Raw genomic sequence first — 20,474 nt, forward strand, 5'->3', positions numbered from 1 at the left:
TTTATGTATAGGTGTGTGAGTAAAAGTGTATATGTATGTTTGTCACTGAGTGCATATAAATGTGTATGTGTTTGGATGGGAAGTGTCTGGCTTAACTGGCAAAAAAAAATAAATAAAAAGAAGTGTGTGCCTTTTTTTTATTCAGGTTGCTCGATGTACCGACTGGAATAAATGTGCAATTCTAATTGAGCGAATGGGAATGTCCATTAAATGTTCCCTGTGCAGCCTGAATATGTACAAAAAAATTATTATTAAAAATATTTTCTACAGGTTAAGTTATTATGATGGTATGAATGGCAAGTTGTATGTAAACTGTCTTCATCAAATAAATACTTGTGATTAGTATTAAAAAAATGTGTATGTCTCACTATGTTTATATTTTATGAGGCAGCTGTGTCTTGTCTGGATGTAGGGTAACAGATATGTGATTGGAAGTAGTGTTTGGCATAAAATATTTGTTTTTGTGTTGCTCTGACAGCCCCTCCCCCAAATTAGACTGCAATGGTGGTAACCTCAGATGGACTGATGAAATTTGTGGCTGAGAAGACAAGTGCATCTATTACATATAAATTATTATACACTTGCTTTCTTGCATCACATGCCACTACTACTACTACTACCTATTCAGGAAATCCCCTTGCTCTGCTGATGTCATGCCCTCCTTCCCCCCCTCTCCTTGGTGGCATGGATGGGACTCACAGCACTATCCCCCCCCTCACGTAGGACACTGACCCTTTGACTTTACCCCCCCCCCCCAAATCTTATTTTCACAACCCCCATCCAAACCTTTTGTCTGGTACACTCTACCACACTAAATCTTTTTCTACTCTTGTAGACAGGCAATGGGATGGGGGGAAGAGGAACCCTAATTCTCCAAGGGTCCGTCATCTAAATAGCTAGAGGAACAAGAGACAAACACACCTCCAAAACTACACTACGCATAACTACACAATAACTTACACTTACGTCAGATGGACTGATGAGATTTGTGGCTGAGAAGACAAGTGCATCTATTACATATAAATTATCAAGTGATACAGATGCCTTACAGTAGATATAGTCTGTAATGAAGTCACAAAGGAAGTTAAGTCAAGCTAAGACAGATTATGAGAATCCTTGGGCAAAAAATGCCAATAAAAGAAGAAATACTTTTTTACTTATGTAAACACTAGAAGGGAGGAGATGAATCACGTTGGTCCACTAGATCTAAATGCTTTAACTGTTGATGATCTTGCCCAAATAGCTGAAAAACAGAATAGGTATTATGCATCTACTTTCACACATGGGGAATGTTTTAGGGATGGGTGAGATGTCAGAAGTGCATCAAATTCTAACAGAGAGCTGAATGATTTTGTGATAACTGAAAGTGGAAGTGAAATTATTGAAGCTGAATGTAAAAAGGCATCTAGTGTGAATGAGATCTGTCCAATTATATTAAAGGAGGCAGCAAAAGAGGAAAACAAATATTTAGGCATGATTATGAGAGTATCGTTGGATTCAGAGAAGTACCCTATGGACTGGAGATGTTCAAATGTATCCCCAATTCACAATGTGGGACCACAGGTTGACATAAGTAATTACTGACCTATTAGCTTAACTTCTATTCCAGAAAAAATAATGTATTTGCTGGTTAAAGAAGTAATGCAGGACCATCTAGGCAGAATAGAGTTATACTGCAGTCATAGCATGAATTTAATAACATTCAACCTTATTGAATGTATGTATAGGTTACTATACATACATTCAAAGGAACTGGATGCAAAAAATAATTTTGATATCATATACAGCAGACTCTCGATTAACCAGGACACTTCAAGACTTCAAATTAAAAAAAAAAAAAAAAAAACCAACAACCAGAAATCAAAAAATTCAAGTAATAACTAGAATAGGTATAAACAGATATTTTGCAAGTTGTAAATAAGCAACAAGTGGTATTTTAAGTCGTCATTGGGAGATTAGTGTACCTATTATCTTGCAATCCCTGCTGTCTTCACATCCACTGCTCAAAAAAAGAAGAAAAAAAAAAGAGAGAGAGAGAGACCAAATGTTTAGTTTGTTTTATTGCATCACGCCGATTTGTTGTGTTCTGTTGCAGTGCAAAAGGACAAATTTTGTTTCATTATTTATGTTAGGGATGTTGGAATTTTTGTTTATATAAATTTTTTTTTTGCTTAGAAATTGCAAAAGTGATGGGTAAACGCAAAAGAGTTGCTTTTTCAGTTAAATAAAAACTTGAAATTATTCAAAAGTTTGAAAATGATGCATCTGTTAAATCTCTAAGGAATCATTATAATAAGGATTTATCAAAATGGCCAAACATTAACAAGTATCGCGTGGAATTCAGATTTGTCAACAATAATATAGTAGCAATACCTTATTAGTCATTCCCGAGTTACATAAAACTCCACAAAGTAAGAAGTCCTGGAACGTATCCTTACGTATGTCAGGGAGTTTTATATTTTTGGATTAACTGGGAAATCGATTATCCGGGATTTGTTTTTTACCATCTATCTCAAAAAATCGAGAGTCTACTGTACTTGGATTTCAGGAAAGCCTTTGATATACTGTTGCACATAAAAGACTGCTGTACAAATTAGAGCAGTGTGGCATTAAGGGATAAAAGGTTGGTTGAGTGGGGAAAGACAGAGTGGTTATCAATGGGCACTGCTCTTCTTGGACTAATGTTATTAGTGGAATTCCCCAAGGTTCATTGCTGGGACCATTATTTTCTATATTTATTAATGATGATGAAGGCATACTAGGCTTAATTTCAAAGTTTGCATATGATATGAAAGTTGGCAGGATGATTAATCACAGTAATTAGGGTATGCTACTGTAATAATATCTAGAGAAATTAGGCAGCTGGGCCGAGAAGTGGCAATTGAATTTAAAAATTTTTTTTTTTTATATTGAATAATGCAAGGTGCTCCATATGGGTAGCAGTAATCCTAGATTAATGTACCAGCTGTGTTGCACCACAGTTGAATAAATATGTGGAGAAAGAAAAATCTGGAGTAATTGTGCGGTTAGATATAAAGTTCTCTGAGTAGAGTAGACAGGCTGCCAGGACAGCTCATAGGGTTTTGTCACTGATATACAGGAATTTGGCCAGCAAGGATAAGGAGATAATTATCCCATTGTATAAGGGAATGGTCAGGTCACATCTTGATTACTGCAATACAGATCTGGAAGCCTCGTTTTAGGAAGAATATGGTTATGTTAGACTGGTGCAGAGAAGATCAGTGAGAGGAACAAAAGGGTGCTCTTACTAGGAAAGGCTTCAGTTCTGCAAACTGTATCACCTCTAGACTGGCGCCTCTGTAGCCAGGTGGGCAGGAGCAGCAGTGCGTAGCACACGCTTCTTGATAGACCGGGGTTCGAGTCTGTGACTACCAAATACGGAGGATGCGGAAAGGTCAGGGAATGACAACCGCATATCCTGGAGCAATATGGCCTTAGTTGCCAATGCTCCTAAAAACCAAATAACAAACAACAAACAAACAAAACCTCTAGACTAGGCACCTGCTAGGAGATCTGATTGAGATTTTTAAGGCTTTGAGTGGATTGAGTAAGCTCAGACCACACACACACACACACACACACACACACACACACACACTTACACACATGAGAGGGATAAATTCAAACCGAGGAAGGATGATATTGCAGGATAGATTTGCAGAAATTTTCCTTCAGCCAGTGAGTGTCAGGTGTTGGAAGAAACTTCCATTTATTCCAACAATCCAACTCCCATTTGATTAGTTGGAATAAATTGCAGGAAGAACAGACTAACCATTAGAAGGGATGGACAGGTGATATGGCTTTTTTTTTTTGGCTGATGTTCTTGCTTTCTTGCATAATTTGTCTCTGTTTAATACTAATGTCAATGTATCAGTGCTTTCGATTTTGTTGCTAAAGCATTAATACAATATTATTCAGGTTTTGGAATTGGTTTACCACTGTGGTATGCTGACAGCCAACTTGATTCTGAGTGAATTAAATTACCATATGGTCTATAGTTTATTAAAGTATTTTGGAAATATAATAGGCTAAAATGAACATTTTAGTTTGTTATATTTCAGAAATCCTCTGATCTGCAAAAGAAGTCTCCAGGTATAGCATAGTTAACGTTTAGATCAGTTACTTGAGTTAACTTCTACCCATATAGCTATCATAACATTTATATAATCTGCATATACTGTATTTACATTTCTGAAAATTATTTAAGTTTTTAACTATTTAATTTTAATTTCAGTTATCTGTTCAATTGTGGAGAAGGAACACAAAGGTTTTCACATGAGCATAAGTGAGTAAAATCAAAATTTTAAAGTATATTTTTGGCGACTTTATCAAAAAAATAATGCTCATTACTTGTAGTGATACAGAAATAAGATTTGTAAATCACAAATACTTGGTGGCCCAGAAGCAGATTACTTTTTAAATCACTATGATAAATTTAATTGTTCTGAATAATTTCTATTGCATTTCATATGCGTCTTGCTAGGTGCAGCTCTATTTATCAGTAAATTTTTATGAAAATCCCAACATGAAACATATTAGAACCTAATAGTATGTTTTGCATTGCATATGTTGGAGACTCAGAGAGAAGAAACTTGTTGACATTAGATTTGGATTTCTGTATATGTAAAATTCAGGAAATACATATGAAGGATGTTCTAGAAAACAAGTAGGAGGGATAAATGGGGGGAAAGGAAAAATTGTTTCTGTGAGTTTGGAGTTCGGACAGTAATTGGATGTTGACTGCTTGCAGCATGTGTTTGGACTAGCTTTGAAGAGAGGGGGGGGAGCAAATATTACAGATACCAATTTAGAAGAACAGTATCCATGGAAGTATCTACAGAGAAGGCAAGTTGAGACAAAGAGTAGAGAAAATTCTAAAAGATGGGTCATTAGTTTACCTGACAGCTTTCTTTTGAATGGGAGATACAGAAACAATATTCCATGGTAGGATTTATTTGAAATTTGTATAGAATGGTAGTTGTTTAGAAAGAAATAAGGAAGCAATATTTGTTATGCACTTATGCTGTGAGAGAGAGAGAGAGAGAGAGAGAGAGAGAGAGAGAGAGAGAGAGAGAGAGAGAGAGAGAGAGAGAGAGTGTGTGAGTGAGTGAGAGAGTGAGTTCGAAGTCTTTTCTTGTCTAGAAATTTGAGTGCATCAAAGGTGAACATAGAAATAAGTGCTGAGTTTTAGGATTGACAACTAAGTTTTCTTTGTCTTATTTGAGAATTACCTGCAGTTCAGCTTTTAATGAATTGGTAGTGGATATTCAAGAAGTTGAGGTCTTTTTTTGTGCAGGGGAAGGTTTCTCAAATTGGAAGGTAGAATGTAGTTTGCCATCATCAGCAAAAGTATGGGTCGGATTTCAACTAAATGGGAGAAGGTTATTTAATATATAAGAGGAAATCAGTGGGATAAAGAACTGAACCTTGGGGCACACCAGCATTACTGGAGTAATACTTAGCAGACAGAGTGCCATCTACTATCACCCACAGTTAGTGTTCTTAGAAAAAACTGGATATCCAATTGTAAAAAAACATGTGGCAGTCATAAGCTGGTAGTTTGCTTAGAGGACCTTTATGCCAGACATAATCAAAAGCCTTAGAAATGTTAAGAGGAACTGCTTGAGTTCCTCTTAACATTTTTCAGCAAATTTTTCTATCAAGTTTGTTTAACATAAGCCATACACCAACACTACCACCACCACTGATGGACATGAAACCTTAACATGGGACAAAACATTTCAGAACATTTTGGTCACCTTATTTCATATAGAAGAGATGGAAGAAACTGAAAACCAGTAGGAAATATGCCACAGAAACCAAACTTACACATTCTTTTACACAGGAAGAATTCAAGACAGTGCTCAATAAAACAAAAAAACGGTAAGAGCCCTGGCCAAGACCTTCTAGAAGTGGATACAATAAAGAAATTTGTGGAGCTGGTTTTGGACCACTCACTGCACTTGTATGACAAGTGCCTGGAAATTGGCACATTCCCAGACTTAGGGTAAACAGCCATATTGGAACCACTACTTAAAAACCAATAATGTACCCAAGATCATATAGACCTATAACTCTCCCCATAGTCGTGTCTTGTGGATCAATTCAGCCCTGGAGAGATTGTGCAAGGCTCATGGGGTAGAATTTTTCTCAGCGTGGTCTGTGCTTGTTAACAGGAAAGACTGCTTCTACAGGGATGGGATACATTTAAATAGAAAGGGTGCAAGAATATTTGCTGATGCTATTGAGGCAGTGTTAGGTGGGTCGGAAAACTACTAGCTTTGGGGGTGATACACGGAAAATAGACTAACGGTAGGTGTTGGCAGAGGTGAAACTGATCCTTGCTTCTAATGGAATGAGCAGCAGCCTGGAAAACAAGGTGCAGGAGATTTCAGAGACTGCTGGGAGTCATCGCAGAACAAGTAAATACATGGGCTGTGTTAGGGTAGCCAAGAATAGGAACAAGTGCATGTATACTTGCGTACCCCAATTCTAGGAGTTTGGTAAATAAATTTGATGAATTTGAGATGTTGAGCAAAAAATAAAAGGCAGATATTGTTGGGATATCAGAGACGTGATGAAGGAATCTAGGGAAGTAAAGATATAAGGAATGCAGATATAAGAAATGGGATGCTGTCCTGCCAGCATCCCATTTTTCTTCGGACTCGTGCATTAATGATCTTGGTAAAACACCTCCCACCATTCCCAACACACTCCATTCAATGCCTCCTGTGGCCTTCCCTCAAAAGGATAGAAGGATTTTGAAGAATCTTGATGCTAAGAAAGCTGCAGGTCCTGATAGTATTTCTCCACTTGTTCTCAAAACCTACACTCCTGAACTTACTCCTATTCTTTGCCGCCTTTCTTATTTCACTTTCTTATTCCTAAGGTGTTTTTCCTTCTGTTTGTAAATTTACTCATATCCAGCCAGTTCCTAAAAAGGGGGAGGAGGCGTTATGCTAATAGTTAAGAAATTGCTCTCCCCCATAATGCCTCCCCCCATTCAACTATTATGCTAATAGTTGAATGGGTTCAACTATTAGCATAATAAAATCAAAATCAATCAATCAAACCCATTCAACTATTAGCATAATAGTTGAATGGGTTTGATTGATTGATTTTGATTTTATTGGCGCAAAAATGACTGCAGGTATACTGCGCCAAGAAAAAGTTGAATGGGTTGTTGTTGTTGTTATTTGGTTTTTAGGAGCATTAGCAACTAAGGCTATATTGCTCCGGGATATGCGGTGGTCATTCCCTGACCTTTCTGCATCCTCCGTATTTGGTGGTGATGGGCTCGAACCCCGGTCTAATCAAGAAGTGTGTACTACGCACTACTGCTCCTTCCCTCCCACCTGGCTACGGAGGCGCCTAATTGAATGGGGGAGGAGCCGTTATGCTAATAACGCCTCCTCCCCCATTCAATTAGGGGTGCTTTCCCAACAACCCATAAGCACTGGGAAAGCAAAAATGAGAGTATGAGTGTGTAACAGGCCTAATGACTCCGATGAGAATAATGAACAACTGTACAGAGAAATAGAGTGGGCCAGTAAATCACATTGTCTTATAATGGGGGATTTTAATTTCCTGGATATTGACTGGAATTTGTGGGTTAGTCACTCACACACTAGCAAGGCTTTTGTGGATTTATTGGATGATTGTTTTCTACATCAGCATGCTCAAGAGGCAACTAGAGGGAGTAATATTTGTGATCTGGTTAGCAGTAGTGATTCTTCATGCATTAAGAATCTGCAGATAATGGAACCACTAAGTGGCAGTGATCATAGTGTGCTGAAGTGGGATTTACTGAAAGAGGTGGCACCTCCGTAACCAGGTGGGAAGGAGCAGCAGTGCGTAGCACATGCTTCTTGATTAGACCGGGGTTCGAGCCCATCACCACCAAATACGGAGGATACGGAAAAGTCAGGGAATGACCACCGCATATCCCAGAGCAATATGGCCTTAGTTGCTAATGCTCCAAACAAACAAACAACTGAAAGAGGTAACTACCATCAGGGGTAAAGGGAGGGGTTTTTGCATTCGTAAAGGTGACTATGGTGGTCTGAGACAGTTTTTAAATTCTATACAGTGGGACCAACTGATGATGTTACCAACAGCAAATTCAAAATGGGAAGTATTCAAATAATTAATCATGAACTGAACTCCTTTGTGACTTGATCACAGAATAGCTTATATCTACCATAGGCTTCTGTGTCGCCTGATAATTTATATGTATCCCATACTACATTTTTCTTCTCTGCCACAAGTCTCATTAGTTCATCTGACATCCATTTAGGCCTAAGCGTCGAATAGTATTTCTTGGTTAGTATCAAAAGCCTAGTAACTTGCAAGATTAATTCCTTGAATGCTTCCCATTTTGAAGTGGCTGTTGATGACATCATCAGTTAGTCCCACTGTATAGAATTAAAAAAATCTCTGAGACCACTGTACTCATCTTTGTGAAAGCAAAAACTCTTCTCTTTACCCCTGATAGTAGTTACATTCTTTAAGTCAGTTATTTGATAATGGCAGAGTACACCCTCCTGCTAAACATAATGCTAGCCATCTATCATTTGATTCTGTTCAAAGAATAAAATTTTCAGTCTGAATGATTCATGTTAAAATAGTCTGTTTCATGTTACTTTTAATAAAGGATTGCATAAGGAACCTCTCAACCAACCTCAGTTATCGTTTCAGTTACAGGCCATAAAATTGAAGAACAGAACCATCCAGACAGAGAACCTCTATTAATGCAGTACCATTAACAAATGAGATCCAACTTTCATTTGAATTCCAGTGTTTATCACTTGTTCATTCTGAATGAACTTAAAATCTGTTTTCAATAACCTTCAGAATTCCATCACTCTAGCTCTTGATAACCTTCACATTCCACATATTGTATCATTGTCAGTTAATGTCAAGAGATATCAAGAGTAGGAGACTGGCAGAATTGTTTTACAAGTACAGGTCACTTTTGAAAAAAAGCCGTGAAATAGGGTTGAAATTGAAAGTGTCTGCAATTCTGCCCAGACACGATAGGAGGGAGTATATGATGAGAGCCTTGTCTATCAATTTGGCCCTGGAAAGATTGTGCAAGGCTCAAGGGGTAGAATTTTTTTCAGCCTGGACTGTACTTGTTAACAGGAGAGATTGCTTCTACAGGGATGGGATACACTTAAATAGAAAGGGTGCAAGAATATTTGCTGATGCTATCGAGGCAGTGTTAGGTGGGTCGGAAAACTGCTAGCTTGAGGGGAAACAAAGACGAAGAGATTAACAGTAGCCACTGGCAGAGGTGAAAGAGATTCTTGCACTGCTTCTATTAGAATGAGCAGAAGCCTGAAAAACAAGATGCAGGATATTTCAGAGACTGCCGGGAGTCATTGCGGTACAAGTAAACACATGGGTTGTGTTAGGGTAGCTAAGAATAGAAATAGGTGCATGTATACTTGCGTGTACACCAATGTTAGGAGTTTAGTAAATAAATTTGATGAATTTGAGGTATTGCTCAAAACATCAAAGGTAGATATTGTTGGGATATCAGCGACGTGGTGTCACACAGATATAAGGAATGCAGAACTGGAATTTGGGGAGTACAACATCTACAGAAAGGATAGACTGCATAGGAAGGGAGGAGGGGTTATGCTATTAGTTAAGAAATACATAAAATCCAAGGAAGTGAAGCCAGTGGACATCGCTGGACAGTGCAGTGTCGAGTCAGTTTGGTGTGACGTAAGCATTGGGAGATCAAAATTGAGAGTAGGAGTGTGCTATAGGCCTAATGACTCTGATGAGTATAATAAGATAATGTACAGGGAAATAGAGTGGGCCAGTAAATCAGAGAGTCTTATAATGGGAGATTTTAATTTCCCAGATATTGACTGGAATTTGGGAGCTGGTCACTCACACACTAGCAAGACTTTTGTGGATTTATTGGATGATTGTTTTCTACATCAGCATGTTCAGGAGGCAACTAGAGGGAGGAATACTCTTGATTTGATTATCAGCAGTGATTCTTCATGCATTAAGAATCTGCAGATAAATGAACCACTAGGTGGCAGTGATCAGTGTGCTGAAGTGGGATTTACTCAAAGAGGTGACTACCATTAGGGGTAAAGGGAAGGGTTATTGCTTTCGTAAAGGCGACTACGATGGACTGAGACAGTATTTAAATTCTATACAGTGGGACCAACTGATGATGTTACCAACAGCAAATGCAAAATGGGAAGCATTCAAAGAACTTATCTTGGAAGCTACTAGGCTTTACATACCAACTAAGAAATATTGTTCAAGGTTTAGGCCTAAATGGATGTCAGATCAACTGATGAGGCATATGGCAGAGAAGCATGCATGGGATACATACAAATTAACACGACACAGAAGCCTATGATAGATACAAGTTGATCTGTAACCAAGTTACAAAGGAGGTTAGCCAGGCGAAGGCAGATTACGAGAAATCTTTGGCAAGGGATGCAAAGAAAAACAGCAAAGAGTTTGCCAGGAGCAAGGAGAAATTGTTGAAGATAAACACAAGAAAGGCACCCGGGGTGGATGGGATCTATCCAGTTATATTAAAGGAGGCAGCAAAGGAAGTAAGCAAACCCTTAGCCATAATTATGAGAGCTTCCTTGGACTCAGGGGAGGTACCCACGGACTGGAGATGTGCAAATGTCACCCCAATTCACAAAGGAGGATCAAAGGCTGACACAAGTAATTATAGACCTGTGAGTTTAACTTCTGTTCCAGGAAAATTAATGGAGGCTCTAGTTAAAAAAGCACTGCAGGATCATTTAGACAAGACTTCAGCTATAGCTCGGACACAGCATGGTTTTGTTAAGGGGAAGTCTTGCCTGACCAATCTGATTGGATACTATGATGCAGTCACAAAGGAACTGGATGCAGGGAATAACTTTGATATTATATACTTGGATCTTAGAAAGGCTTTTGATACTGTTGCACATGGAAGACTGCTGCACAAATTGGAGCAGTGTGGCATTGGAGGCAAATTGCTGCTGTGGATAAAGGGGTGGCTGAGGGGGAGAAGACAGAGAGTGGTAATCAATGGACACTGCTCGTCGTGGACTAATGTTATTAGTGGAGTCCCTCAGGGCTCAGTGTTGGGTCCATTATTGTTTTCTGTATTCATAAATGATATTGATGAGGGTATATCAAGCTTAATGTCAAAGTTTTCAGATGATACAAAGGTAGGCAGGGTTGTCAAGGACACTACTGACACTATGCTGCTGCAACAGGATCTGGAAAGGTTGAGCAGATGGGCTGAGAGGTGGCAAATGAAGTTTAACATTGACAAATGTAAAGTACTACAAATGGGAAACAGCAACCCCAGAGCAACGTATCAACTCTGTGGTACTACACTGACAGTGGTAGAGAATGAAAGGGACCTGGGGGTCGTTGTGCAGGCAAATATGAAGTTCTCTGAGTAGTGCAGAAGGGCTGCAAGAGTAGCTCATGGTGTATTGTCAATGATATATAGGAATTTTTCTAGCAGGGATAAGAAGGTGATTATTCCCTTGTATAAGGCAATGGTCAGGCCACACCTAGAGTACTGTATACAGGTCTGGAGGCCTCATTTCAAGAAGGATGTAGAGCTGATGGAACGAGTACAGAGAAGGGCAACAAGATTAGTGAATGGAACAAAGGGGTGCTCTTACGAAGAAAGGCTTAAGTTTTGCAAATTACAGTGTCTGGAGACCAGGTAGCAGCGAGGTGATCTGATAGAGGTGTATAAAGCCTTGAATGGTTTGAGCATGCTCAATGCTCAAACCAATGCGATTCTTCCTCTCGCTCAGAATAATCACCTGAGAGGGCATAAATTGAAATTGAGGAAAGACAGATGTAGGATAGACGTGAGGAAATTTGCCTTTAGCCAGCGGGTGGTTGGTTGGTGGAACAGACTTCCATCCCTTGTCGTGAAAGTTGATAGCCTAAATAAGTTTAAGGCTCAGCTGGCTCAGGTATTTTGAACGAACAGAGGAGTGAAGTGGAAATGGTTTTTTTTTTTTGGCTGATGCTGTATAAGCTTGTTTTCTTGCATCAAATGCCTCTACTAATGCTAATGCTAATGTCCTTCCTAGAAATTGAGTCATTTTCTTCAGTCAAGTGTAATCAGTCATATGCAAATGTAATTGCTAAAAGTGCCTTAGGTCTCACAATGCTCGATTCTTCTAATCCAGCTATTTCTTCATATACCCCACTTGATTAACTTGAAGACTCCTGTCGTTCCACAGATATTGACTTTCTCTCTCTCTCATTAGTTCTTTTCTTATCTCCCATGTCAAAATAGATCTTGATTGCTCTACATCAAAGGCCACATTTTGAGACCTAAATACATTACTGCTATTCTTACTAGGACCAAAACCTTTATTTTTGGACTAAATCCTTCAACTACCTTTATCAACATCAAAAATCTTTTTTGTTTCTGAGCATGAAATATCTGTTTATTTTCAGTTGATTATTGAAACCCATTTACTATCCTTGCTTCCTTTATCATTTCCCATTTTTTTCAACCAACCACCAGACTATTCCAGGAGCTTTGTTAAGCTGTTTAAGGATAGATCCTTCATTGGACTAGGAAGTTTTAAAACTTATAGCAACCACTGATCATGGATAGAAAAGTTCTTTCCCTCTCTTCTTTCCATCATTCTTAAACAAAAGGATCATTTTCTTTCAGTGTTTACTTTCAAGACTGCAGAAACAATGAAAAAAAATCTGTTTTCGACTTCACGATGATGCTAATAACTTTAGTATCTATCTTTTGAATGAAACTCGACTCCACTCAAGCATTTATGATTCTGAGGTTACAACATCAAACCTCTATGTCAGTAGGAAGGGCACAGGTTCCCATGGTGGTGATGGTATCATCCTAATTCATTCTAAGAGAATAATGTGTATCAAATCTTTAAAATTTAATGATTTTGATACCCTTTGTGGCATCCTTCGAATCAGGAGCCAGAGATAATCATCTTATATGATAAATGAAAAGAGTAATATAAATAAATTGCCAAACCATAAAATTGCATATTTTCATTTATGCTTGTGGGCACATCATATAATTTTGTTGACATGTGTATCAGAAGCTTAAATAGGTAGCATTATCAATCATGCAGGAATGACATTCACATCCTAATTAATTTGTGACATTTGCTATAACAAATGTGATTTATCTATAACAGATGTGATATTTTGTGCAGTAGTATTTGAAACTCGGTTCCTTTACAGCAGTTAGATAGAATGTACACAATTTTTCAAGAAAATTTAATTACTAAGTCCCTCATATGAGAGTTGATAAAAAAAAGACACCAACAATATAATGGTAGGCCATGCTTCATCATGTCACTTGCAAACACATTTACACTAATGCATTTAGCCATTCTGTGAAAAACAAAAATTAGTGCATTCGGTTTGAGTATATTTAACACAGAATGACAAGCACTTCTGCATCTCTTATAATGCATTGTGTGACCTTTATATGACAGGTTAACACATCAAAGCAGTTATGAGGTTCCTACAAGTGTAATTGAAGATATATGCAGTTGTAGAGGTTTGGGAACTTTAAAAGTGTTCTGTACTAAAAGAAATAAAAAAATTGAATATGGCTTGAATTTTTAATTATTTTTAAATTGTCTATAAAACATTTAACTGGTGTGAAATTTGTCATTTTTTTTTTTAATTTAAGGATCAGATTATCTAAGTTGGAACACATTTTCATCACCCACAAAATTTGGGAAAATATTAGTGGCCTACCAGGTATGTTATTTAATAATTAATTAAGTATATATTTGGTTATACTCAAAACTCCATAAGAAATATAGGAGTTATTCAAAATGATTTTCCAGATTTCAAAAAATTTTGTGACTTAACCTATATTATGAAACCTAGAAAGGTACATTGGTAATCAAGTCCCATTTAGGAAATTCACATTAACCAAGTTTGATATGCACTAACTGTTGTCTTTTTTATAATAAATTCAAATATGAAATAAAAGATATTGGAAACTGAGTACTCTAGTATTATGTGTATGGACTGAGAAGAGAAGATGCTTGTTCACATAATACTTGAATTTTAGAAGAATATAATCTTTCCCAACAAGATGGAATGCTGTTCAAAAAAAAAAAAAGGTGATAAATGAAGGAGAATTAAAATTAGTGTGGATTTGAAACTAGCTGATAGATCTGTTTGTGTTTTTTTTTTTTTTTTTTAAAGGATGAATGGTGAAATTATCTGTAAAAAAGGCCTATGACAGAAATTAATGTCTGCGTGATAGGAAATGGAGTAAGTTTTTTTTTTTTTTTTTTTAATGCCGACTGGGCTAGCCGGGTGGGTAAAGTGCCTGCCTGGCAACCTAAAGGTCGCGGGTTCGAATCCTGCCTCAGGCTTGGATCAAAGTACTGCAAAAACCTTGGAAGGTGCATTAATGCCACAGAAGCCGATGTGCCAACAACTACCAAAAAAAAAAAAGTTTTTAAATGAGGGTTTATACTTAATCTGACTGCTCTCTTTTGGAGAGAATCTGACTGCTCTCTTTTGGAGAGAAGTTAAGGCACCACCCATGATGTGGAAATAATATTCCCTGGTAGAGTGGATTTGTACTCAGTTGGCAGCTTTACAAGTAAAGTAGCTCAGAGATTGACGTTACTTTTTGTCTCTAATTTCACAGTTATAAGTGATGCTAGAGGCTAGGGGCATAAATAAGTTACAAGGGAAGCAGTGTGCACTTTTTTTAAATTTGTCCTATGTGTGTGTGACCTCAGCCAAACTATGGCAACTGCACATGTTAAGCATGTAGATACTGTACTGATAAAGGTCAGTCAGTGTAGTGGTATGTTTTTTTGTACTGTGTGACTAGCCACTTGGCCCCAAGTGACTGTAGAGACTACAATCACTTGGTTACATCCCTGGCACGTGGGCTCCATCCAGGGTCTATTATCTTTCCGAATCCTTACATATTATTCTGACTCATCTCTGTTAACCTAAAATTCCCAAAAGCAATGGGTTATTGGAATCAAGCCTACCTTGCAACAGTAGGCTGAGGGCGATGAGCTGTTTCCTTTTAAAAACGTTAAACATAGTGTACACCTACAGCTCTGCAGCTCAGGTATTCCGTAATACCAGCATTTGGCATGTAACACACTAGTCACTTCAGGATTTTCATATTAACAAGTACTGCAGCTGAACACTTGCTTAAATACGTCACAATTCAGGAGGTTATCCTGAAATCATTCACTGTAATCTAGGAGGATTTTTTTTTTTAAGCCAACAAGTTGTAAGTCACTGGAATAAGTTACCTCCATGGGTAGTTGAAACTGACATCTTGGGAGAATCAAAGGTCAGCTGGATTGGCACCTATGAGATGAATAGACAAGTGCAGCCTCAGTATAACATTTTGTGTCAGAAGACTACTTTAATACCTGCATTATAAGCAAAGCACATTATAACATAAATTTTTTTTACTTTTTTTTTTTAACATAAATGTATTTTGCTTAGTAAATAAATACTTTATTTATTAATGGTTTTTGAGTATAGACTAAAAGACAAAGTATTTAAGGTTATATCATTCCCTTTACATTCTAATAATAGTGCAGTGGAATAGTAGGGTTTTAATTGTGATAAATGAGTAGCCCGAAAGTTCTATTCACTTGTTGGGCATATATCTTTTTGTGTTTAGCTAAGGAATTTTACTTTTTAGTAAGGATATAACTGGCACACTATGGCCATAGTTGCCGATGCACCTAATAAATCCCTAAACCAACAACAATAACAAGGATATAACTAATTTAACACTGTGATTGTAACAATATAGAGTAATGTACATTTTGAATCTATAGTGTAAGGTATGATATAAAACTTGATGGCATAATATGTACCATTGCATTTAGGAATCTACAGTAGACTTTCAGAATAATGATGCCTTCGGGGATTGAAGTGCCATTATTTTGATTTTTCTGTTATCCAGAAAGTTTTATTTTTAATATATTTAATGCAGAAATAATGTGGCTAAATAAGAAATAGAGAGCTCAAGAATGTAATTTTTTGAACTGTACATAAAACATAAACATCCTGTAATATGTAAACATAAAAAAAACATAAACATGCTTTAGTGTATAAACATAAAAAAGGGAAAAGGTTTTCTATTATAGCTGATCCCCTTCGAATATGTCTGCTTTAGATGTAGAGGGTGCATTTCTTCTAATGCTTTATATGTAGTAGAGGGTACATTTTTTGATGGTTTTCTTTGGGAATAGTAACTGCTTTTTTCAAATATTTTCTTATATCACTTTGTTTCATTGATGCTCATTTTTTGTTATCATGGTGTTTCACAGCATATGCGCTTGTATTACTTCTTCTATAGTAAAGCTGGATTTTGTATAAAAAAAATGAGGAAAATTTCAATGCATGATTCTGCAACAGCCTAAGTTATCTTTTCAGTTGTATCAGTGTCCTCTTCCTCATCTGAACAAAGTGCATCATCTAGTTTCTCAGGAATAACGACACTATCAACGATTTCTTGATTTGATAATGATTATGATAATTGAGCTTCATCAACAGTGAGCCATGCATCAGTATCTCCAATTTCAAGTCTATGTAAAGGAAGGATTTTCTGTTGTGGTGGATTGAACTGTTTGCATTATTTCTTCAATATTGCTTTGCCTTGACCTTACATAAACCATCAATATCATCTTCATCAGATGGTAAGTCGACAGACATGGCTCTTGGCCATAATTTCCTCCATGCTCTCACAAGAGTGGCAGGTTTCACAGTATTCCAAGCAGTTGCTTTAGAATATATTGCATCTTTAATTGTGAAGCCATATTGAAAGTTAAGGATGGAGATATCATTGCTAATCATTTGTTTCATAAAATTACTTCTGTAATGGCATATAAAATTTTGGACAACTCCTTCATCCATGGGAGAAGTGACATTGGATGGTAAATAACGAAAAAATATTTCCACAGTCAGAAACTAATTTGTTTCATGAAGATGGGACCCACAGTTATCAAGAAGTAAGACGTTTAAAATTTGGACTCTTCCCCATATCATATAAATTCTTTCAAACCGCTGGAACGAATCACGAGTGAACCAATCTTGAAAAATTTCCTTATTCATCCAAGCATTTTTTTGGGCATTATAAGTCTGGAAAATGCATAATTCCCTGGACCAATTACTAAAGGCTTAATTCTGTGTTGGCCCGATGCATTTGCACACATAAGTACTGTCACTCTTTCATTATTTTTCTTAGCGTTAGTATAGGCATATGATTCAAGAAAGCATGCTTATACAGCATCAGCCAAAAAAAAAAAACCTTTCCCGTTTCACCCATCCATTCACTCCAAAAGTTTGTCTAGTTCTTCCTTGAATTTAATTAAGCTATCAACTTCCACAACAACAGATGGAAGTTTGTTCCAGCAATCAATTTGTTCCACTGGCTAAAGGCAAATTTATGCACATCTATTCTGCAGCTGCCCTTCCTCAATTTTAATTTTTATCCCTCGTGTTGCCTGAGCAAGAGGAAAAATCCTATCAGCATTGAGCTTGCTCAATCCATTCAAAGCCTTAAACACCTCAGTCAGCTCACCTCACACGTGCCTAGTCTCCAGATGCTGCAATTTGCAGAACTGAAGCCTTTCTTGGTAAGAGCACTGCTTTTTTCCACTTATCAGCCTTGTCCTTCTGTGTACTCATTCCAGTAGCTCCACTTCCTTCCTAAAGTGAGGCCTCCAGACCTATGCAGTACTTTAGATGTGGCCTGACCATTGCCTTATACCATGGAATAATCACTTCCTTATCCCTGCTAGCAAAATTCTTGTATATCATTGGCAGAATCCCATGAGGTCCTGGCAGCCTGTCTGCATTGCTTGGAGAATTTCATATTTGCTGCACAATTACCCTTCAGGTATTTTTTTTTTGTTTTCCACTACCCTGCGTATAGTACCACATAGTTGGCACGTTACTCTGAGGGTATGCAGTACATTGCATTTAGCAATGTTAAACTTTAATTGTCATTTCTCAGCCCATCTGCTTAACTTTTCTAGATCTCCCATTGTAGTAGCATTCTGTCATTGACTAACCTGCAGATATGCAAACTTCGACATTAAGCCTCATATGCATGCTTTTATCAGTATCATTGATAAATATAGAAAACAACAATGGGCCAAACACCAAACCCTGGGGGGACTCCACTAATAACATTAGTGCATGAAGAGCAATGTCCCTTGATTTCCACTCTTGTCTTCTCCTACTCAACCATTCTTTTATCCGTAGCAGCAACTTGCCCTTAATGCCACACTGCTCCAATTTGTATGGCAGTCTTTTATGTGCAACAGTATCAAAAGCTTTCCTGAAATCCAAGTATATGATATAAATTTTGATATTAATAATAAAATAATTTTATTTTTTAAAATTATCAATCAATAAAAGTAATAATATCATTTATGATATTTTATGATATCAATAAAAATAGTTATATTTTTTGCATGTAGTTTTCCTTTGTGACCACATCGTAGTATCCAATCAAAAATCAAATTGGTCGAACAATATTTCCCCTTAACCAACCCATGCTGTCTCTGAACTATAACTGCAGTCTTGTCTAGATGATCCTGCAATGCTTCTTTAACCAGTGACTCCATTATTTATCTTGAACAGTAGTTAAACTAACAGGTTTGTAATTACTCGTGTCAGTCCTTGTGAATTAGCGATACATTTGCGCATTTCCAATCTGTAGGGCGGCTGCGCTGAATCCAAGGAAGCTATCATAATTATGGCTAAAGTTTTCCCTAATTCCTTTGCCTCCTTTAATTTAATTGGATAGATCCCATCCACCCCAGGTGCTTTCTTATGTTTAACTTCCAGAAGTTCTTTCCACTTTGCTCTCAGTTATTACAAAATCATTTAGCTCCCTTTTAGAGTTTGATGAACTGCTAGCCTCCATTTCTCTTCAGAATTCTTCATGTGTGAATGTAAATGCAAAATACTCATTCAGTTTGTCAGCTACCTGAGCAGGATCATCAACTGTCGAACCATCGATATCAAATGGACCACTCTGATTCATCATCTTCCTTCTAGAATTTACCTAAGTAAAGAAATCTTTACTGCCTTTGTCAAGTATTTCTCGTAATCTGCGTTTGCTTGCCTAACCACCTCTTTGACTTGATTACAGACAAATTTATATCTACCGTAGGTTTTTGTGTCGCTCAATAATTTATATGCATCCCATTCACTTTTCTTCTCTGCCACAAGTTTCATCAGTTCATTTGACATCCATATAGGCTTAAACCTTGAAAAGTATTTATTTTTTCATTGTTATGAAAAGTCAGTAGCTCCCTAGATTAATTCCTTGATTGCTCCCCATTTTGAATTTGCTGATGGTATCATTAGTTGATCTCACTGAATTTAAGAACTGTCTTAGACCACTGTAGTTTACAAAAGCAAAATCCCCCTTCCTTTACCCCTGACAGTAGTTACATCTAAATGTGCCACTTCACTTTTATTTTAATTAGTGCTACCAAACACACCATCATTTTGCTTTGTACTCAACAGCTTCTCTGGTATTGGCATTCAGGTGGTAATAACTTTGTCATCCACTTCAACAAATTCTTCTGGTAATGCACCAAGTTTTAATTTGAGATCGGTATGCTTCTTACATTGGGTGCAGAGAAAAGAATCGTTAGTTGAGCTTGGTTTGTCTACTAGACTCACCCCTGAAATTTCTAGGCACTTCCATGATGTATTGAAATTGGATCTAATATCAATTGTTATTTTGATAAAATTTAAACTTAAGAAAGGTTACGAAATTTAAAATGTATTGTAGAATTTAAATTTACCACATATTATGGAATTTAAATTAATTTAAATTTAAATATTATAGAAATTAAATTGTATCCACTAGCAAAATTAAAATTAAGCTACCTAATTAACCAGAAAGAATATAACTTAGCAGAAATACTTTAGAAAAGTTAAATATTAAATATACAAAATATTGTAGAAATTAATTTCACAAAATTACTGAAATTTAAATTTATTATTATTAAAAATTATTGAGATGATTATTTGTAATTAATACTTATATTAATCACAAATTAATATAAGTTCCAATAGCATTAAGGTTTTGTGAAGATTTCATGATTTCAAAACCTTGTACAGTGTATTTGGCTTCATATTTCTAAAAGTCAAATTATTCTTTTAGGATTACTGCTAACATTAGAAGATCTTGGAGCACCAAGAATCACTCTTCATGGGCCCCCGGATGTTGTAAGTTTATTAGAATTTAGTTATGAATTTTAGTTAACCTATTACTTAGAAATAGTTATACAAGGTTATGAAATGCTTTTATTAAAATTAAGGACAAACATATCAGAGAATATACAGTAAAATCTCAATACAAAGTTCAAGGGTTTCGTGTTTTCATAACAAGGTTTTTAGTAACAAGATCCACCAGA

General features: G+C 36.8%; 1 protein-coding gene across 1 annotated transcript in view; it reads left to right on the forward strand.

Annotated features, from left to right (window-relative positions):
* Positions 1 to 20,474, forward strand: part of RNaseZ (ribonuclease Z) — a 239,384-nt gene that overhangs the window by 2,411 nt on the left and 216,499 nt on the right. Inside the window, exons 2-4 of the mRNA XM_090386608.1 lie at positions 4,256 to 4,306; positions 13,718 to 13,788; positions 20,222 to 20,286. Of these exons, the coding sequence (XP_090242734.1) occupies positions 4,256 to 4,306; positions 13,718 to 13,788; positions 20,222 to 20,286 (187 nt within the window). The remainder of the gene's footprint in view (positions 1 to 4,255; positions 4,307 to 13,717; positions 13,789 to 20,221; positions 20,287 to 20,474) is intronic.

This window comes from Mastigoproctus giganteus, chromosome 12, assembly GCF_048544385.1.
Source record: "Mastigoproctus giganteus isolate SK-2022 chromosome 12, ASM4854438v1, whole genome shotgun sequence".
Lineage (NCBI taxonomy): Eukaryota > Metazoa > Arthropoda > Arachnida > Uropygi > Thelyphonidae > Mastigoproctus > Mastigoproctus giganteus.